The sequence below is a fragment of the Dromiciops gliroides genome, chromosome 2 (genome assembly GCF_019393635.1).
Source record: "Dromiciops gliroides isolate mDroGli1 chromosome 2, mDroGli1.pri, whole genome shotgun sequence".
NCBI lineage: Eukaryota > Metazoa > Chordata > Mammalia > Microbiotheria > Microbiotheriidae > Dromiciops > Dromiciops gliroides.
Window position 1 is genome coordinate 274965177 of NC_057862.1, and position 23637 is coordinate 274988813.

General features: G+C 35.4%; 1 protein-coding gene across 1 annotated transcript in view; it reads right to left on the minus strand.

Moving 5' to 3' along the window:
* The window catches only part of PYGL (glycogen phosphorylase L), a 66435-nt gene extending 43155 nt beyond the window's left edge, over nt 1-23280 (minus strand). The window contains exons 1-3 of the mRNA XM_043982875.1: nt 22934-23280; nt 13579-13680; nt 5505-5583 (exon numbers count right to left, since the gene is read on the minus strand). Of these exons, the coding sequence (XP_043838810.1) occupies nt 5505-5583; nt 13579-13680; nt 22934-23176 (424 nt within the window). The 5' untranslated portion in view covers nt 23177-23280. The remainder of the gene's footprint in view (nt 1-5504; nt 5584-13578; nt 13681-22933) is intronic.
* Nucleotides 23281-23637: the final 357 nt, after the last annotated feature.

Sequence of the window (23637 nt, forward strand, 5' to 3'; positions counted from 1 at the left end):
ATAAAAAACCTAGCAGTGCAAAAAAGCTTGGTACAGTGCCATAAATATGGCTCTGATGTCTCAACCAGGAAAAACAAAAGCAGAGAAAGAAAACTATAGGCCAATTTTCTTCATTAATATTGATGCAAAAATTTTAAGTAAAATATTATCAAGATGAATATAGTGATATAACACAAAGATCATACACTATGACCAGGTGGGGTTCATACCAGGAATTCAAGACTGATTCATTATAAGGAAACTGTAAGCAGTTTGATATAATTAACCATATTGATAACAAAACAACAAAAATCCCATGAATACTTCAATAAATGCAGGAAAAGCTTTTGAAAAAATGCAACTCATTCCTACTAAAACACTAGAAATCATAGGAATAAGTATAACATTCTTAAAATGATAAATAATATCAATATAAAATCAAGAACCAGAATTATCTGTAATGGGGATAAACTTGAAGCCTTCCCAATAAGATCAAGCAAGGATATCCATTATTATTACTATTGTTCAATATTGTACTAGAAATGCTAGCTATAGAAATAAAAGAAAAAAAAGGAATTGGAGGAATAAAAATAGGTAATGAGGAAACAAAACTATCACTCTTTGAAGATGATATGAAGGTATACTTAGAGAATTTGAGAAAATCAATTAAAAAAACTAATTGAAGGAATAACTTTAGCAAATTTGCAGGATATAAAATAAACCCACATAAACCATCAGCATTTCTATATACTACCAATAAAGTCCAGCAGAAAGAGATAGAAAAAGAAATTACATATAAAATAACTGCAGACAATAAAGACAAACCTAGGAACTATATAAAAACAATTACAAAACACTTTTCATACCAATAAAGTCAAATCTAAACAACTGGCCTAATGTTAATTTTTCATGAGTAGACCAAGCCAATATAATAAAAATGAAAATTTTACTAAAGTTCCTGCACTATACCAATAGAACTACCAAAGAATTATTTTATAGAGTTAGAAAAAATAATAAAATTTATCTGGAAAAACAAAAGGTAAAAATGTGAAGGAAGGTGGCCTAGCTATACAAGATTTCAAACTATATTACAAAGCAGCACTCATGAAAACAATCTGGTACTTTCTGAGGTATAGAGTGGTGGACCAGTAGAATAGATTAGGTACACAATACACTGTAATAACTGAACATAATAATCTGGTGTTTGATGAATCCAAAGATTCAAACTGTTGGGATAAGAATTCACCATTTCACCAAAATTATTGAGAGAACAGGAAAGCACTTTGGCAAAAACTAGGCATACAGTAATATCTCAAACCATATACCAAAATAAGGTCAAAATGAAGAAATTATTTAGACATAAAGGGATATATGTAGATGTACATAAATTGAGGAGATGCCCATCAACTGGTGAATGGCTGGACAAGTTATGATAAATAATTGCAATGGAATACTACTATACTATAAGAAATGAAGAGGGGGATGGTTTTAGAAAACCACAGACTTATATGAACTGATGCAAAGTGAAGTGAGCAGAACTAGGAGAACATTGAACACAGTAATAGCAGTACTGTAAGGATGATCAACTGTGAAAGACTTAGATGCTGTGATCAAGATAGTGGTTTAAGACAATTCCAAATGATTCCATTGATTAAAAATGCTATCTGCCTTCAGAGGGAGAACTGATAAATTCTGAGTACAGAATGAAGCATCCTTTTTTTTGGGGGGGATGGTTTGAGTCATTTATTTATCTTTTGCATACAGAAAATTGGGAAGAAACAGGGATGAAGTGAAGCCAGCTTTATAGAATTTTCCTCCTTCAGGTCTGGTTGGGGCGAGGTTGTTTTAGGACATATATAGGAGACAGGATGAAAATCCCATAGTTTTAAACATAAATCTCCTGACGGTGATCCAGCCGTTTCAACCGGACTCATAACATATTATTGATGCACCATTTTCTTTAAGTGCTATCCCCAACCTAAGCAATTTTAAGGTTACATTTGGAGGTAACACTGTCTAATTATTTTTTTTCCTTTATGAGCACAAATATGGACAGACATGCAGTGAGGCAGCAAGATGAGCAGTGTCCCAAAAATTTCTAAGTCTGATGAAGAACAAGAAACGGTGAAATCTCCAAGCCATAGAAAATAGGTTTATTGAGAGAGGGTACCTGTTTCACAAAAAAGCCAGTCAGTCAGAGATAGGACCTGAAAGACCCCAAGTAGTGTCACTTGGCTGCTTTTATACCCCGACAGGGCTGTAAAGTATTTATACCCTACTATTTTTAGACCAACTCCTCCCATTGTTTCCCCATAGCATAATGCAAATGATACAGAAATGAAGCATTCTAACATGGCTACCATGACCAAATCATGGATGTGATCTTTAGTGGTGGCATCAGGGTCAAAAAGGTACCTGGCAGACAGCCAATTTGGGGTATTTCTCAAAGCTTTTTGCAAACGTCTATTGTATGAGGGGGCAGCCAGGTGGCACAGTGGATAAAGCACCACCCTGGATTCAGGAGTACCTGAGTTCAAATCTGGCCTCAGACACTTAACACTTACTAACTGTGTGACCCTGGGAAAGTCACTTAACCTTCATTGCCCCACTTAAAAAAAAATCTGTTGCATGACATATTGAATGTTGATTGGTTACTTCAGCTTAGGAGATACTATTTTAGTATCCTGGTTCCACAATGAAAGTTGATGGTCAAGTAATAAGTTACACAATTTCTCTCCTACTTAATGCATTTGCTTAAGCCGCTAAAGAATACTCGGAGTACATTGAGAGTAAGTTACATAATATCTTAACCCAGGAGACAAGAGAACACGTAAACATGAATAAATCATCATTTGTAGTCTATTATACTGATTACTATCACAATTAAATCACTGATATCTAAGGGTTGGGAAAAATCTCACTCACAGCAGTGTTTGGCTCTGGCTAGCACTGTGGGGTTGTGAATCAATTCACAAAGACAGAATAGGTCAATTCTATGTAGTCAAAAGCAGAAGGGAATTCTTGCCCCTTGCCATCAACATAGGGCTTCATGTGTGAGTAATGTGCTTGTTCCCTTGTCAAATTCTGGTACAATTCTTCCTTGGTCACAAATACATAAAATACTTGGGGATCCATCTACCAAAGCACATAAAAGACTTTACACAGATTTGTTTACAAAGCATTCCTTAAAGAAATAAAGAACATCTTAAATAGCTGGAGGAATATTTACTTTGATAACTAGTCTATTCCGATATAATAATGACAATTCTGGCTGTGACAGCAACAGCAACAGTAGCAACAGCTTCAGGATCTCTCAGCCCGAAATGGGGGTGGGGGGGGCGGGCTGGCAATTGGTCAGAAAGAATTTAAAAGGGATCCTTTGCTTGCACTGAGTGGAACTGATACTTATTGGCAACTTTATTGCCTATAAGCAATACTGGCTTCTATCCCAGGGCAGAAAGAAGTACTTGTCATAAGGAAGCAGGGTCCCTCATTACAGTTCCAGGGTTAAGAGGAGCAATAGTACTTGTGGCTGCAGTGGACCAAGGGCCTTTTCTGCATAAAGACCACAGGACAGACCAGGAGAGCAATGATAATACCTCTCCCAGGATAACATCACTTTGGAAGCACAGAAAACTTGCAGACCTCCAGAACTAGCTCTGAAAATAGCAGCAACAAAAAGGCCTCTCTAGTTCAAAATCAAGAAATAACCTAGTGTGGTAAAAAGTTTTAATAGTCGGTTAGATAATGGAGAGACGCCAGTTTCTGGGTTTTTTTAGGACCACCCTTTTGGGGAGGAGACCAACAGCATTGCCTGCTGAGCACTCGACTTCTGTCTTCCGGGTTGCGAGCTTAAAAGGCAAGGAGAGAACGGAAGTGGGAGCTTTATCCTGCTCCGCTGATCTCCTGGCTGCGCTGCACAGACAGACACGGACTGGAGTTTGACTCGGCCCGGCTCTCGGTTAACAGCACGCGCTTGACTCGGTCTCTCTCCCCAAAAGTGGCCTTGGGTTTTGGTGAGTTTTATACAGAATATAGACTAAGCCTAGACTTAAGATGATTTGTATTGTATTTCTACTTTCCTATCCTTCTAATCAACATCACCTTGTGACTACCATACAATAAAGGCTCTATCTAGAAAACCAGAAGCTTCTTCCATTTACTAGTCTGGGAGATAAATTAAGGGAAAGGTTAAGTAGGGGAGATTTATGATCTAATATCCAATTTTAATCTCACACTAGGAAAATGATGAAACAACAACAATAACAAACTTGACCATAAAAAGTTTAGTACAGTGGCAGGAAAAACCAAGACAGACTTAGAATATAACATTCAATTAGGGAAAGGTGAAACAAACTGTGGTACACGAATGTAATAGAATATTATTGCATGGTAAAAAATGAGGGGCAACTAGGTGGCACAGTAGATAGATTGCCAGACCTGGAGTCAGGAAGACTCATTTTGCTGATTTCAATCTGGCCTCAGTCACTTACTGGCTGTGTTACCCTGTACAAGTAATTTAATCCTGTTTGCTTCAATTTCCTCATTTGTAAAATGAACTGGAAAAGAAAGTGTCAAACCACTTCAGTATCATTGCCAAGAAAACCTCAAGTAGGGTCACAAAGAGTTGGACATGACTGAAAAACAACTTAAAAACAAGAAAATAAATGAGGAATTTGTTGCATACAGATAAGCATGTTAAGATCTATGTGAACTGATGCAGAATAAAGTAAGCAGAGGCAGGAAAACAACATTCACAGTAACTACAACAATATCAATAGAAAGAACTGCGCAAAACATTTTTAAATGAATGTTGCAAAACTATAAACGAGTATAACTCAAGAGAAGAGATACTTTCAAAACACAACTTTGTAAACTTTTGAACTGTTGATATACTGATTTTTTTTCTTCTTTTCCTTTTCTTGTTTTTAAAAATACTACTTGTTTTATGGAATGGTTCATTTGGTGGAAGATGGGGAGGGATACTAGGATAAAGTGTAGTGATGCAAGAAACAAAAGATATCAATAAAAGCTTCTTTTTAAAAATGTAAGTATGATATTCAGTGTTTAAAATATATTAAAAGGATTCACATTATATCTAAACAACTGAAAGTTAATAAAAAACTTATACAAATGTCTATGTAAATTTTCTTGTTAGCAATATAAAAATGCCAAAATATTAATTTCCTGGATAAAATAAAATTACTCAAAACAAACATGAATTTACTAACCAAATACATGATGGTGAAAGAACTTTGATCTCAAAAAGGCCTTTTTTTAAACCTCAAAGTTTACAGGAAGTCTTTTTGTTCAAGTTTCCTTCTCCACTGCTTGCTTGTTGTTGAGAACCATTCTTATTTACACTAAATTCAGACACATATATTAACCAACTTTAAAGTTTCAATCTGCCTAAAGATGAATAGTAATAGTATGCAAAGAATTAATTTGCAAAGGCAGCAGCATCCCAATTTCACAAGCTTCTGCAAGGATCTGATGATGTCAAATCTCTATCAATTTTCACTTACCAGCAAGCCTCCCAAGACCTCCATTACCAAGCCCAGCATCTTCTTCAATTTCTTCTAGCTCCTCTATATCTAATCCAAGCTGAAAATGAAAGAAAAAATGAGATTGGTTTCTGCTTCAAATGCAGTGTCATGTCTGAGGTAAGAACCAGGTACAACTGCAATGCTGAGTCAAGAATTCAGTAACAATTTGAGCTTTTTTTTTTTTTTTTTTGCCGCGGAAATCTCAGGCTACTTCATACATTCTCCATGACATGGAGCATAGTCTGTTTAAAGCCAGTACAAGTCTGACATTAGTTTGGTCTATATAATCAACAAAATTATCAATAAGCATGAGGTCACATAATGGTTAAATTTAAGAGGACCTTTTCATAAACATCTCATTTTTTTTTTTGTGAGGCAATTGGGGTCAAGCGACTTGCCCAGGGTCACACAGCTAGTGTCAAATGTCTGAGGCAGGATTTGAACTCAGGTATTCCTGAATCCAGGGCCGGTGCTCCATCCACTGCGCCATCTAGCTGCCCCAACATCTCATTTTTTAAGGATCATATTTGTGCATATGGTACAGAATAAGTTATATTTGTTTCCAGAAGATCAGTAAGTTACAGCTCTGACTTGAAAACAACAAACCAGGGGGTTGCTAGGTGGCTCAGTGGATAAAGCACCGGCCCTGGATTCAGGAGGAACCCGAGTTCAAATTCGGTCTCAGACACTTGACGCTAGCTGTGTGACTCTGGGCAAGTTACTTACCCCTCATTGTCCCACAAAAAAGAAAAGAAAAGAAAAGAAAAAAGAAAACCACAAACCTTAGGTAGTTCCCTGAACACAAGTTGAGAGGAATTTTAGCCATGCCTACCTTTTCTTATGATGGAATAGAAGCTGTTATGACCTTGAGATATCAGTAAGAGTTGGGGTTCTCAGGTAACTAAGTGCCCCCAAATTTTAGAATTCCACTGACATTATGGATCTGCTACATGGACTATAGATTCATATAAAATTAGAATGGATGTATATTTAGAAACCTTCCAGAGATCTGGATGATTAGCTAGGGACAGAAACAAAAATGGTATTCTCATCAGACACCTAAAAAGAAAGTGGAATTAGATTAAGGAGTCTGGAAAACAGATCACAAGTTTGAAATCCAGCTTGGTGGAAGTCTTTTCTTATCTGACATTCTAACCCTCTCTTTGCCAAGGGCAAAATAGCTAATAACTTCATGGCTTGCACTGATAATTCAAATGGATGAATGAATAAGAACTTATATTTAAACCTGATTCTCACCAAGCAAAAATAAACTGTTTTCTAAAGAAGATATAATGAGAAATCTATGAAATAAAGAAAAAGAGGAAAACTTGGAATAATTTGACATGCATCCTTGATTTCTAGATAGTAAATTCATAAATTCTTTAATTCATAAATTCATAAATAATTTCATGAGACAGTTCTAATACACAAATATCTGTTGCAGAGGATCTGGATGTAAAGAAATTCTAAGAACTCATTAAAATCTCTCAACTAAGTTCGTGTTATACTTTAATACTTTGTAACTTCAATGCAAAGTTCAAAAAATATGACAGAAATTAGAAATTAGAAAGGCAAAAGATTTCTAGAATATACAGAAGGCTCATGCCCATATGTGAGGAATACTATCATTTAGAGGAGAATTAGGTTGTGCTAGATATGGTGAGCTTCAATTAAAATCTTTTAAAGTGAAATTGATTATATTGTTCCAGGAAATTAGTTAATGATTTGGGAGTTAAATATTAATTAGCTATTTTGTATGGTGAGACCACCAAATTGTAAGAATGAAGATTAAAACCAACATCAAAATAGAAACAAGAGAAAAAATGAGAATATATGGTTTACAATTGGGGTAATATAACCTGACCTATTTAAGTAAGCTGGTGATACTGAAAAAAAAAAAAGAGACAGATAAAAACACATAAACTGTAATGGAAAGAGTATTCAATTTAGAATCATAAGAGATATAAATTCAAATTCTGCCACTGACACATATTCATTGAATGACCATGGACAAATCACAATCTCTCCAAGAATAAGTTTCCTCAACTATAAAATGGGAACAACATCTATAGTACTTATTTCACAAGGTCCCCATGAGGATAATGAAAAAATTTACAGAAAGCACTTTATAAACCTCATAGTAGAAATAAATATCACTTACTATTTTTATCATCATTACCATCCTGCCATTTCCTAAGAAAGTTTAACTGATATATATTATCATAATTAAGATATCAAAAGGGCAGCTAGGTGGTGCAGAAGATAAAGCACCAGCCCTGGATTCAGGAGGACCTGAGTTCAAATCCTACCTCAGACACTTGACACTTACTAGTTGTGTGACCCTGGGCAAGTCACTTAACCCTCATTGCCCCACCCCACCCCCCCCAAAAAAGGGGAAAAAAAGACATCAAAAGATACAAGATATTGCCCCAGTCAGCAGCATTCAATCTTACCAAGTAGAGAGAAAGCAACCAAAGGCAGTAACAGTTTAGAATATTTAATAGTATGTAAAACTTTATGGAGAAGGGTATTGGAAGATTGTGATTTGTATCATCTCATAAAACAGTGAAATACAGTAAAGAGAAAAATAAATTTTATAGAAAGCTTCATTATACAAAACAGTCTTCCTGAATATTGTTGTCATTTGTCTTTTTTATTAAAGAGGATGATGACATCAGGGTGATGTCATTACTTGCATTGAATTGAAGTGAGGGAGGACTGTGCAAGACCACCAACCTCACTCTCTCCTCCAGACCCATCTGGGTCCAGTGGCAAGATGTACATAAGAACAACTAGAGATGGCCCTGGATGTTTTTTTTAAGGCAATTGGGGTTAAATGATTTGCCCAGGGTCACACAGCTAATAAGTGTCTGAGGTGAGATTTGAACTCAGGTCCTCCTGACTTCAGGGTCAATGCTCTATCCACTGTGCTACCTAGCTGTTCTCCCAAACACATGCAAAAATGAAAGAGGAAGTAAAAAACAAAAATAATAGGATTTTAATAAACTTTTTTTCACCATCAATGACAGTGAAGTTACCACTTTTAGATTCAGTTAACATTAATTACTACCTCAGTCAAAGACTATGAAAATAGTCTTTTGGTATTTGGGGGGGGGGCAATGAGGGTTAAGTGACTTGCCCAGGGTCACACAGCTAGTAAGTTTCAAGTGTCTGAGGCCGGACTTGAACTCAGGTCTTCCTGAATCCAGCACCAGTGCTTTATCCACTGCATCACCTAGCTGCCCCCAAAATAGTCTTTTAACAGAATTTTTAGGGTAATGAGGCAAATATTCACAAAGTATCTGAAAGAAGGGAGCACATGAAATACTCAGAAAAAATTTTGAACCTTATTGTTTTTAAATGTCTGAGAAAATATCAGTTACTATCAAATTATATACTTTTCATATCTCTACAGTTATCTTTATAAAGTTATCAATAGATTCATCAAGTGAATTCTTCATGAAGGCATGAAAAGAGAAAAGTCAGGCTTTTGTACATTACACAGCAAGAGTCATATAATTGAATAAGTGCAGAAACTATGAGATCCCACTATCTTTATTGTTTGGTTACTTCTCTTTTTTAAAGTACTTGATTCGCTTCAGCAAAACATTGCCTTAAAGATTCCATTCCTCTAAAACATGACACATTCAAGCTTTTTAGATGTTTTTTTAAACTTTTGCCAAGTAATTAAAAAAGAAGAGGGGGCAGCTAGGTAGCGCAGTGGATAAAGCACTGGCCCTGCATTCAGGAGGACCTGAGTTCAAAACTGGCCTCAGACACTTGATACTTACTAGCTGTGTGACCCTGGGCAAGTCACTTAACCCTCATTGCCCTGCAAAAACAAAAAACAATAAAAACAATAAAAACCAAAAAAAAAAAGAAAAAGAAAAAAAAAGAATATAATTTGAGTTACTTTCACAATTTTGTAACTTTTAAATAAACACCTAATTTGGTCTTATTTTGGAGTTGTTTCTCATGCATGTGACCAAATTACATAAGATTACTTGAAAGTAATAAGTAGGGGGAAAACAGTTACAAAAATATTCTAGAGAATAATTTGACAGTTTTCCATCCTATGGCATCTTGGGAAGATAAAAAGGTATGTAGACACTGGGGTGGGGGCTGAACGGGACAACAGCATAGGGTGGCCCCATTTCAGCAGAAGCTCAGCAGTCAGTAGTGTGGTATTAGTAGGGATCATTCCACCATACAGTAATGGGAGGGGAACTGAACACAAATGCAAAAAAGACTTAGGCAGAAAGAGCTCCTAGGGGACCTTTGTACTAGTACAGGCAACAAGAGGAACCATAATTATAATCACACAAGATTTAGCAGCTACCACGTAAAAAGAGTGTAGGCCTTGGAATATGATATTCTGAAAGGCAAAGGACCTAGAGTAACCTACATATCAAAACTGATTATAATCCTTCAGGAGGGAAAATTGGTATTTAATGAAATAGAGGACTTTCAAACATTTCTAATGAAATGACAAGAGCTGAATACAAAATTTGACATTTAAAAATAGGACTCAAGAGAAACATAAAAAGATAAACATGAGGGAAAAATCAGAAGGGACTAAACAAGGTTATACAATTTACATTCTTAGGTGGGGGAAGGATACATGTAACTCTTCAGAACTCTTTCATTACTAGACCTCTTAGAGAAAGTCTAATTAGAAGATCTGGGTGTGATTCTATTATGTTGGGATGATCTTAAAAGAAGAATAAAAGGGTGGGGAAGAGTAATGTACTGGAGGAGGGGGAAAGAAGAGGAAGAATAAGGAATATTACCTCATCTAAATGGGGTATTGAAGGAAAAGTTTGTAAAATGGAAGGGGCAGTGGGGGAATGTAGAAAAGGTAATGCTTGAACCTCAGTCTCTGAATTATTTCAAAGAGGGAAGAATAAACACACGCAAACATTTGGGCACAAAAAGTCGTTTTGTACAACAGGGAAGTAGGAAGGATGGGGTTAAAAGAAAAGGGGAATATAAGAAGGGAAGATAGATTGAGGTGAACAGAAGTCAGAAGCAAAACAGACTCTTTAGGAGGGGACACATAAAAAGAGAAGGATATGGGGCAGCTAGATGGTGCAGTGGTTAAAGCACTGGCCCTGGATTCAGGAGTACTTGAGTTCAAATCCAGCCTCATACACTTAATACTTACTAGCTGTGTGACCCTGGGCAAGTCACTTAACCCCCATTGCCCCGCAAAAAAAAAAAAGAGAAGGATATGTATATATAAATAAAAATATGAAGAGAAATACACAGCAATCATAACTGTGAATGTGAATGGGATGAACTCACCCATAAAATGCAAAATGATAGCAGAATGGATTAAAAACTAGAATCTAACAATATGTTATTTAGAATTGAACAATATCGTATTTATGAGAAACAAATTTGAAACAGAAAGGTATATGTAGAGGTACAATAAGAGATCAGAAAAAATCTACTATATTTCAGCTCCTGTAAAAAGAAAGAGAGGAGTAGCCATCATGATCTCAAAGTGAAAGCTAAAATAGACCTAATTACAAGAAATAAACAGGAAAAATACATTTTGCTAAAAGGCACCATAAAAATGAAATGTTAATACAGAATATGTATGTACCAAATGGTATGGCATTCAAATTCTTAAAGGAATAGTTAAATGAGTTACAAAGAAGTAATAATAAATCTATACTATTGAGGCAATTCAATTTTCCTCTCTCAGTCCTAAATAAATCTAACCATAAAAAAGCTGAAGTAGAAGTTGAAGAGAAAAAAGTTAGATATGATAGACCTCTGGAGAATATTGAATGAAAATAAAAAACCATTTAACAATTTCTCAATTGTGCATGGCACCTTCACAAAAATGACCATAAAAATCTCACAAACTGCAGAAAAGCAGAAATATTAAATTTACCTTTAGTGACCATAATTCAGTGAAAAATTACATTGAATAAAGGTCCTTGGGAGTATAGAGTAAAAATAGTTGGAAGTTAAATAACTTAATCCTAAAAAAAAAAATGATGGCTTAAAAGATAAATCATTAGAAACAACCAACAATTTCATTTAAAAAATGACAAAAGTGAGACAATATGACAAAATTTGAGTGAGGGAATATAGTCAAAGCAATATTTAGGGGGAAATGTATATCTCTAAAAGAGAGAAAGAGCAGATAAATTACACATGCAACTAAAAATACTTAAAAAATAACAAATAAAAAAAACACCATTTAAACACCAATATAGAAATCCTGAAAATCAAAGAGGATATAAAGAAAACTGAAAGTTTAAAAATCATTAAATTAATAAATAAAAGTAAGAGCTGACATTTAAGGGAAATGTAAAACAAACCATTTGCTAACTAATTTTAAAAGGAAGAAAATTAAATTACCAGCATATGATGAAAAAGATGAATTTACAACCAATGAAGAGGAAATAAAACAATTACTTGGAGTGCTTTTATCCAATTATATAGCAATAAAACTAACAATCTAAGATATATTTACAAAAATATAAATTGCTCAGATTAACCGAACAGAAAATAGAACACTTAAAACCAAGACCAAATAGATTTTTGTGACTTCTACTGACCATTAATTCCAATACTGCACAAACTATTAAAAAAAAATAAGTAAAAAAAGAAAAAATAAGTAGAAAAAGTCCTACCTTCTATGATAAAATATGTTCTCTATACCTAAACAAGAGAAAGAAAACTATAACCAATTTCCCTAATGAATATTGATACAAAAATTTTAAATAAAATAGTAGCAAGGAGATTACAGCAATATATCAAAAAGATAATATGCTACTACCATGCTCGATTTATACCAGAAAGCAGGGCTTGTTTAATATTAGAAAAATTATAAATACAATTGATTATATCAATAACAAAATCACAATATTATTTCAATAGATGCAGGAAAAAGCTTTTGAAAAAACACAAAACTCATTCCTACTAGAAAGCAGAAAATAAAATGGAGTTTTCCTTAAAATGCAAAGTAGTATTTATTGAAAGGGCAAGCATTATTTATAATGGGAATAATAAGATCAGGGGTAAAGTGAGAATGCCTATTACCATTATCATAGTATTAAAACAGAAAAATAAATTGAAATAATAAGTATAGACAAAGATAAGGCAAAACCATCACTTTTGAAGATTACATAGTTTTCTCATAGCATCTGAGAGTCAGTAATAAAATTTATTAAAACAACTACTTCAGGGGGCAGTTGGATGGCACAGTGGATAGAGCACTGGCTCTGTAGTCAGGAGGACCTGAGTTCAAAAATCCAGCCTCAGACACTTGACACTAGCTATGTGACCTTGGGCAAGTCACTTAACCCTCATTGCCCCCTCCCCCCCCAAACCCCCAACTACTTCAGCAAAAATTTCAGGATAGAAAATAAACTCACACTAATCATCAGAATATCTATATATTACTGACAAAACTCAGCAGGAAGAAATATAAAGAGAAATTCCATTTAAAGCAACTACAGACAGTAAAAAAATTGAAAGTATCAAGACATATACAATTTTGTAATTTTGCAATTACAAAACACCTTTCATACAAATAAAGGAAGATCTAAATAATTGGATCAATAATATAATAATATAGATAATATAATAAAAATGACAATTCTACATAAATGAATTTATTTATTGACTGCCATACTACCAAAACATTATTTTATAGGGCTAGAAAAAGTAATATCAAAATTCATCTTTAAGAACAAACAGTTAAGAATATTGGGGAATAAGATAGGAAGGAAGGGAGGGTGGGACTGACTATAGTACTAGATTTGAAATTATACTACAAAGCTATAATAATCAAAATAATTTGGTACTGGGAAAGAGTAGATTAGATACATATACAGAAGCAAATAAGCACACCAAAGAATTACTGATCTGGGGGGATCTTCCTTACCAAGAGTTCCCAACATTTATGAAAGCACATATTCTGGACACCCCTTATTCTTCTCCTTCTCCAGAAAAAAATTTAAGGTTACTCCTTGAAAATAGTTAACTCCTTGCAATCTAAAGGAAAGTGATAAGAGAAAATGTATAGATTTACCTGATAAATTGCCTCATCACAAGCATTCTGCAGACCAAGGTTGATCATGGTGTTTTGTAAAGCACGTCCCATGTAAAATTCCAAGGACAGATAATAAACTCTCTGAAACAAAGAAAAATAGGGGGACTTTTTATAGGGAACCTTGATTTTCCTAGTAAAAGTAAGACATGCTGAGTCATCAACAAAAAAAAGAAAAATTGCTTCTCAACATTTATACACGAGTCTTACAGATATATAAAACTGACTACTCTCCTTAAACATTGCATAATTCTCCAACCTTTGCACTCTCTTTGAGATTCAGTTAAAATGAGATAATATTTGCACTCTACCTTTAAGTATATAAGTTCCATACACACACACACACACACACACACACACACACAGAGTTGCTTGTTGACTCCCACATTAGACTGTAAGCTCCTTGAGGACAGGAGATGTCTTTTTTTTCTTTTTGTATCCTCACCACTAAGCACAGTGCCTGGCACATAGCAATAACTTAAAAATATTTATTTGGTGATCAATTGAAAAGCATTTTATGGGTCTTAAAGCACACTATAAATTCATTATCGTTGTTATTTTTGTTGTAGTTGTTATTTTGAATGAAACCATTCTGACAACAGCATTCGGTTTTAATTCAGGGAGAGAAGACAATTATTCCCCTTTACCAAAAATGAGGTAATTTCAGTGTTATAAAATACTAAGAAAATCTATTATGACAATATTCTGCACTGAAACCTGCACAGAAAACCCTCATCAGTATTTAATAAAATTCCTTTTGAAATCCTGTTCTTATCAAAGGCCTAACTAGTTCCTAAACTAGCAGGAAAACAATTTATATAATAAAAACATTATTAAGATAATCATCTTTGAAAGACTGAAGAACTCTTATTAATACAATGACCAGCTATAACTTCAGATTCATCAGATGAGGCACAGTACTCACTCACATGCAATCAATATCAATTAGTGTTCCTCATTTCTATTCAAGTTTGATACTACTGCTCTAGAATGAAGGAAATTCTTTCTGTTGCTACTCAATTTCAGTTGAGGGACTCACGAGCTCCTGAAATCCTGAACTTACAAATCTGCAAGCAAAGGTAGGAATTTCCTACATAGAATTGTTCATCTATGCTCAGGTAAAGAGATACTGTCTCTTTGGTAAGAGACATATTCATCTCCCCCTTTCTTACCTGTTTGCATTCTTAGTGCATAGCACAGTATTTAGCAAAATATAAGTACTTAATAAATGCTTTATTTTTCTAAATGATGATGATAAAAATGGAGTGACCAGAGTGTCCTCTAGCCTAATACAAGTGTGCTATATTTCAGGTGCAAGTCGGTATTTCTGGGACCTGGGCATATACTCAACAACAGTGTCAGAAGCTGAAGAGAGGACAAGAAGGTTGAACATTTGTTCAAACATTTGTTAGCAAATTTGGAGAGAACAGTTTCAATTGAATGTTAGATTGTAGAGCGTTAAGAAGCAAGTTGTATGAAAGAAAGTAGAGGCATTGATTACAGATGACCTTCTCAAGAAGTTTAGCCACAAAAACAAAAAAATATATCAGCTGAAACCTAGTGGGATAGATGGATCAAGTGATGTTTGTTTTGAGGGTGGGGGCAACACAGATATGATTGTAGGCAGAAAGTAGACAGGAAGAGATTGAAAATTAGTGAGAGAGTAGGGATGATCAATTATTCTATTAGAAAAAAGTTGCATGGAATGGATTGTTTGTGCATGTAGAGGAGTTTGCCTTGGCAAGGAGAAGATCTACCTCTTCACGTGAAACAGGAATGAAGTATGAGATAGTTGCAAAAGATATCAGAGTGATGGAAGATGAAAAACAAGGGAGAAGATGGTGCTCATGGCACATGGCTTCAGGTTTTTATCCCCTAATGAAATATGAGAAGACAGGGTGAGGGGCAGCTGTAGGAGGTTTGTAGAGGGATGAGAAGGCATTGAAAAGCTTCTGTGATGAGTGGGATAAAGAATCAATTAGGGAGGTGTTAAAGGATTGCCTTGCTGTACTGATGGCCCAGTTGACGTAACAGAACACAAATTTGTAGTGTGCACTATCAGCACCGTCAATGAAGTAGTTTTCCTTAGCTTCATTCAGTAGCCCATAAGTAGAAGTGAAGGCAGGAGGATACTTAGAGTAATCCAAGGCTGGGGTTTGGCAGCACAAAATTTTTGATAAGATAAAGTGTCAAGGGACTCGAGAGAAGAAAATAGTGTAAAGTTGAACTGGTTCACCAATGAGGCAGACAGAGGTTAAATAAGACGCCCAGGGTCATACAGCTAATAAGTGCCTAAAGGTTAGATTTGGACTCAGGTTTCCTTGACTCCAGGCCAAGGACTCAATTGTGCTGCCTAGCTGTGTCTAATCTTTTACATTATTTTGCTGAGACCTAGGCTTTCACAATACTTCCTGATCATGTCCTCACCATGCTCCTTATACTCTGGACATTATCCTTATCTCCCCTTACTTGCTTGCTTGTATTTGTATTCCTAGTGCATAGCATAGTGCCTTGCATAGTGTTGACAATAGCATTGTCAGCATTTAACAAATTATTTAAATAATTTTATTATTAAAAATATAGTACCAGCATATGCATAACATTTCATATACCTTTCCAAAACAATTATCAATAAAACAAACAATTGTGATCACAATAACCTATTACATAGTAAAAATATGTAATCCATTGCAACAAGATTACAATTACAAAACATTGCATATAATCCAAAAATGAACATGTTCTAGTTGCACAAATAGCTACTTCTTTTGCAATATAATAGCAGCCTTGGGAAAAGTATGGTTGTGGTGCTTTTGTGACCCATCAGCCATTCTGCATGTATCTGAACTTATTGATTTATATAAGCTAGATGTCTATATTTACAAGTTTTACAGAAGATCTGTTTTTCCTAGGTGTTTTTATAGGTGAAGTTCTAGACAAGAAAGGTGCTGCCTGTTAGTTCTAGGCAAAGTGATTGTGCCTGATTTACTCAAAGCAATAAGTTTTTTTTTCCCCTTTTCTTCTTTTTTTTTTGTTCTTAGTAGCTCTGTTCTTATAGGAAAGTAAACTGAGTTTTTAGCATCTTGAGCTCCTGTTTCAATGTATCAGTTTCTTTTTGAGCACCTTTTATAGTTTTTTTAATATAAAGGTAAATATTTGTTTCAACATCTAGCTGTCTCTTTCTATCTAAAAGATGGACATCTTGATTTTTTTGTGAACATGTGTTTCTTCCACTTAAGTTTCCATTTTATCCCTTAAGATGCAAAATTTTGCTTTCCGGTTTTTAAAAAAATCTACTTATATTTTATATCTGTTTTTTCTTTAGTTTCTATTTCAAATCTCTCCAAATTTTCTGAACCTTAAAGTTTTTCAGAAACAACTCTGTCATCTTGTTTCAAATCTTGAGAACTTAGGCATAATACCATCATTTATTTCTCAGTACTAGTTCCTTGGTCATGAGTTTCCTCTGAATCAAGTGCTAATTCTCATTTCAAATGTACCTCAATTAATTATGGGAATCTAGTCCATCATCTGTCAAAATAGTTCTGCTTCTCATATTACTTCACTGTTGTGTTCTTATATCCAATTGTCATGATCTTACTAATAATGAGGCCATGCCTACTGTTTGCAGGATCTGGCATAACCTGCACCTCTAATCCCCATCTTCACTTCACAATCCTAATTTCTTGGGATTTATTCTCTCACACACCAACTTTACATTCACTACTCAAATGTCAATCCAGGGCATAGCAGTAAACAAGATGATTCTGTTTCTTTGTTCATACTGCACAGAAAGTGATCTTGCATCAGACTGTTGCATTATGACCTTTGTTCTTTTGGTCATTTGTTTTCAAAAGTAGTATGATTTTGGTCATGGTTCTATATTTCAACAGATTATCTGTAAACTTTTGTCTTTAAAATTATGTTATCAGTGCAACTTTCTTGCGGCACTTCTGTAATCCATACAAGAGAAGCTGGTTTGATGCTAATCAAAATTTCTTTTTCCCAAATTGATGCAAGACACTTTTAGCCCATTATTCAAATATTCTTATTTTTCTATCAACTGCTTATAAATCAATTATTTATTTTCTGATATTGCATTTATTAGCTATGCCTTTACCCCAACCGTTGTCTGTAAGTTTTCCTATATTAATATCATATTATCTACCTAAGTCACAAATTTAGATGTCAATTTCCCTTTGTGCTGAATACAATTGCTCAATTTCAACACACACATGAGGCCCATATTACTACTCTACCTTTGGCAAGCAGTCTGGATACATGATGTCATGGGGGTGGGGGTGGGTTCTGCTTTGCAACCTCAGAAGCAGATCCTTTGATATTTTCCACCAAACCACACATTTTGTTTTTCAGCTTTTTAATTACTCTCTGATTTTCTCTGATTAGTTACTCTACTGATTTTCCTTAAGAAGAGATCCTGACTTGAGAAGATTCCTAATATGGACCTATAATATTTTTGTGGTGTAATAAATCTTTACTCCACATCATCTATATGTTAAACATCTTTCACTAATTTAAGTATATCACACAATTTTTCTCCTAGCAAATTTTTATTGTACAAGACAATTCAGTTTTTGAAATTGTTTTACTCAGAGATTTATTTAAAGGTCAATTTCTAGGTAATACCCCTACACTCATCATATTAGGGATTTTTGAATAATCAATGATACCTGGTAATTCTCAAATGAATAATAGAGAAGTTCCTTTTGTAAAATTAAATTTTACTTTTTTATCAGCAAAAATCTGCCCTTTCTCCCTCTTATCCCATTGATTAAGAATGAAAGAAAAACAAAATCCTGTTTTCATAAAGTCAAGAAAAAATCAAATTTCTGCATTGGTCACATCTAAAAAAATTATATATGTCTAAAAGGAAAAAATATTTGTATCATTCTGTACTCTGAGTCTCTCATTTCTCTATTAAGAGGTCAGTAGCATGTTTCATACTCTGGAATTGTGATTGAGCATTATGGTAATAAGATTTTCTAGTCTTTCAAAGCTGTCTGTCTCTATATTGTCACTGTACAAATTGCTTTCCTGGTTCTGTTTACTTCAATATGCATTAATTCACAAGTTTCTTACAGCACAATAGCATTCTATCATATCCAGATACCATAACCTCTTCAGCCATTCTCCAATTATGGGTATTCCCTCAATATTCTAATTCTTTACCACCTCAAAATGAGCTATAAATAGTTTCATTCATCCTCAGTTAAAGTTTCTTTTCCTTAGGAATAATCCTTTCACTAATATACCCTTCTCTAATTCCCCCCTTTCCTCATCTTTTCCTTATTTACCAGTTGAATGAAATGTATTTCATGCGAGATAATTTTCCCTAACTTTTCTTTCCCTTTTCTCCTAATGGATTTGTCTTTCCCTTTTTCCACTCTTCTTTTAAGATAATTAAAACTTTACAGAACATGCCAAGATCTTCTATCTAATTAAACTCCCTTTATGCCCCTTGATGATGATAAAGTTCAGAGAAGACACATGTATCATCTAACCATATGACTACTGGGAAACGATGTTGTACTGCACTGCCAGACATTGTAACTATTGGGTATTTTGGTTTATTTTTCTTTGTTAGTAGGGTGGATTCAATCTGTAGTGGGACAGAAATTTTTTCTTTCCTAGAAATTACCTTGCACTAAAAGCAACTTGTTCTACCCACTGTACACATTTGTTTTGTGGGGAAAGTTCTGTAAATCTCAAAACACTAACTACACAAAAGAGGTCATCCCACATGTAAGTCCCACAAGCACCTCAACCTTAATGATGCATAAAACTGAGCTTATTAGCTATGTCTGGAACCTTGTTGTCATTATATTGGGAACTTAAAGGTGAGGGAGAAGGAAGACTCAATTAGTTATGAAGTTTAATTGAATCCACCTCTATTTCATCTCTCAAGTTTTTTCACTTTTCTGTATTCCCACCACCTAGAAGCAATAAGGTATAGTATAGGAAAAATAGTGAATTTAGAGTCAGTGGATCTTGGCTTTAATCCTATCGCTAAATACTGCCTAGGTGACATTGAACAAGCCATTTATCCTCTCCGGATGCCAGTTTTCTCATCTGTAAAATGAAGGGGTTAGACTAGATGGTAATGTTCTAGTGCTATGTCTTCCTTACCATTGATTTAATTTAGAACAGCTGTCAAACATGTGACTTAGGGTGCAGATTGGTCTACACTTGGGAATTTTGTAGGCTAAGTAGATTAAAATGTAATTAGGAAAAAAGGGGCAGGGTGCAGCTAGGTGGTGTAGTGGATAGAGCACTGGCCCTGGATTCAGGAGGACCTGAGTTCAAATCAGGCCTCAGACACTTGACACTTACTAGCTGTGTGACCCTGGGCAAGTCACTTAACCCTTATTGCCCCACAAATATTTAGCAAAATAAATAAAAATATAACAAAATATAGATCATGTTGATATGTGGTTTTCTAAGTCAATATGCATGGTTTAGTGGCCCCTGTCTCTATTTGAGTTTGACGTCACTGATTTACACTACTAAAATAAATACCTTCCTTAGCAGGTATGCTTGAATTCCTTCTCTCCCTCAACACCTACTCCACTCCATCTTTCATATTGTTACCAGAACACCCTTATGTACACATGTGGTCATATCATTTGGATCTGAAGACGGCCAATGACTCCTTACTGTGCAGCGATTAAAATTCAAACTCCTTTGATTTTCATTCAATGTCCTCCACATTCCAGTGCCACCCTACCTCTCCTGCTTTATTTCACATTACTTCCCCTATGCAAGTCAAACTAGAACTGTTTTTGTGCTTGCACTCATCTCTAAATCTCAAATGTTCTCTAGTCTTCTTTGCCTGTTATCACCCTTTAAAGCCCAATTCCACTGCCACCTCCATAAAGATCATCCTTGATCCCGTGCTGATCTCTCAAGACTTCACTTAAGTACTTTGTTCTACATGACCTTAATACACATGTATTATTCTCTATTGAAATTATCTGTACGTCTATGACCAAAGACAGTGAGCTGAAAGGAACTTTGGGAAATCATTTAGTGCAACTCTCTCACTTTACAAGGATTAGAGAAGTTAAATAACTTGTTAAATATCACTCAAATAATAAACTGAAAAATCTGGACTTCAACCCCAGATGACATAATTTCAAGTTCCAAAGTAGTTTCTACTGTTATTGTGATGCCCTCTCTGAGACCGCAAAGCTGCACAATGTCAAGGACTTCTTACTGTCTGTTTTTTAGTTCTATTTGAGGGCAAAGTGATAAAAGCAAAGTGAAAAGCTTGAAATATGTCTGCTTTATTGTTTTGATAAAGTCTTTCATGGAATAGAAGTTCAAAATATTGCCTAAAATTGAAGTTTTGTTGTAATTTAAACATTTGCCTCCTCAGCCCCATTTCTCATTAGAGAAATTAAAGTTGACGTGGCAAATTAATTACGTCATTTTCTCTTCTTCAATTGTGCTGTGGAAGCTTTAGATCATCCTAAAGTTCCTTTCTACAACTATTGTCCCACCCTCATCTGATTCTCCTACTTCCCCAATCCTTTCAAAAACTTGTACTCTTCTTGCTAGCTAGTCCAGTTCACTGTATACCAATAGGTATGTGGTGTAAATGCAAATAATTATTTCTGTTGTGCATTATGATCACTCAAATTGATTGAGTTAGTTGGATAGTCATACCTGAGCCTTAGTTTCATTACCTGTAAAATTAAAAAGTCATACTAGATGTCCTCTGAGGTCCTTTCCAGCTCTATAGGTATTACTGTATAATTCAATGCTTTACCAGGAATTCTCCATTTAAAATCTTTTTGCTCCATAGGAAGTGAGCACTCATTAAAATCTACTTGCTAAACAGGTCTGTGCCCAATGGAAACAAAAGTGGACAAAATATGACTTGGCACAAAGCTTTAACCAACACCAATTAGGCAACAAAAGCTCTTTATACTCTAATATTTTTTCCTCTGGATTCAGGGTCATACCAAATCACCTCAGAAAACTCAAATTAGGCCTGGGGTGATATTCCTGAATTCTAAAGAAAAACTGGAAAAAAATACAAGTAATGCAGCAGTTACTGGGCAATTATCCCATTAACCCCTTCAGCCCAGGAAGTACTACCCCTCATTGTAATTTCTAGATAGTTATCTTTCTGAGGCCCTGATCCCACTATGCTGGCAAAACAGACTTCACATAGAGGGACAAAAGGATTTAGAATGATAAAAGCTTTCATTTTTAATGTTCATAAGCTTGTGAGGTACATAGTGCAAAGATAATTCCCACTTCATAGGCAGGAAAACCGAGGCTTAGACAGGAGACCTGCCTGCCTAAGGTCACAAAGCTAGCAAATGTCAGAAGGAAGGTTTAAAGCCAAATTCTCTGAATCAGAGGATATTAGGAAGAGTTAATGGAAAAGAAATCAGAAGTCTAGCCCAACACCCTTATTTTACAGATGAGAAAACAAGTCCAGAAATGTTAAGTATAATATTTTCAAACATCATCTCCTCCATCAAGCCTACCTAAATCTTTCCTCAGCAAGTCATATCTTTTCCCCAAAACTGACACAGTACTTTGTTTTGTATACTTTCAATGCCAAAGTGGTGTATGGGTCACATCCTTCCATCTTATGAAAGATAAGGTCCATAGAGGCATCTGTCCCTTATTATATAAATTCTTTAATCTCCTTCCAGTTCCTACTGTAGTGTTTTCCATACAGTAAATACTTAATAAAATAAATGTTTGTTGCCTGAAATAAGAAGTATATCAGGGAAAAGATGGGTAGGAATATGTGTAGTAGATTAAGTCTAGGTTTCAACATTTACTAGCTGTGAGACAATGGGCATGTTACAATCTCCTGGTCTGTTTACCCATCTGAAAAGTGGGAATTATTGCCTAACACTCGAGGTTGAGAAGAAGGCGATTTTTTAAAAAAGTACTATATAAATGTTGTCTACCATTATTAGCTTAATTACGGGGATGGGGAGGTATTCGCTAAAAATTTCCAAAAATACCCTTGGCACTGAAATCTTGAAGTAGCATTATTAGAACTAAAGGAACTTTTGAGATCAGATAGTTTTAAACTCTCATTTTACAGAAAGAGTAAAATGTGAAAAGAGGGGAAAGTGAGGCCGGAAGAGGTAAGGTAAATTTGCCCACGGTCATTTAACAAGAATTGAGTGGTGGAGACTGAAATCCAAGAAGGCTGTTTGCAAATCCAGCTCTTTCCATTTGAAGCTGGAAGTGCTGCATCAGGAGATCAGGGCAACAGAAAAGGATTGAGGTTTAAGATGCAGATGAGGAAGAGTAGTTAGGAAGAGGGGCGCCCTCCATTTAGTACCTTCGGGTGCTTCTCGTAGTAGTACTGCTGAGTGCGGATCCAGCGTCCCACCAGGTGGTCACGCACGGTGTGGGCTAAGGCGAAATAGTAGTCTCTAGGGGTGGCCACATTTCGATCCTTGACCAAAGTGAAATGCAAGTGCCTATTAAAGCCCTTCTTCAATTCTGCCACGTTCTCAACGCCCACGATACCACGGATACTAATCTGTTTGCGCTTCTCCTGATCAGTCAAAGGTTTAGCCATGGCTGTGGCGGCGGAGGTATATCCACTCCAGAGAGTGCTAGGAACACTTTTCTAGCTGAGAGCCAAAGAGGTGAGAGTCCGAAGCTAAGGGGTAGGATGGGGCACGGAGGGAATTGCTGCTTCTAGAGACTATTTAGGGAGTTTCGAGGCTCCGCCTCTCTGAGGAGAGGCATGTCTGATTGGTGTTCTGCGCTGCCCCGCCCTCCACATAGTAGCTGCAAAGTCCTAAATTGTACTAAGTCCGAGTTGATTCTCAAGAGGAAGGGGTCTCCAGTTATAGCTGACGCCTAATAAATGCTTGTTAATTGATTGGTAGGAATCCCTTTACTTCCATTTTTCTGCTCCTCTGACCTGCCCTCCTGTTCCCATAGAGATACTGCTCTGCTGTGAGAAATAACCTAGGCGTTTTAGAGACAGAAGGTAGTGCTAGTTTATTGTGCCTTGGGTTGCTTTTGACGCTT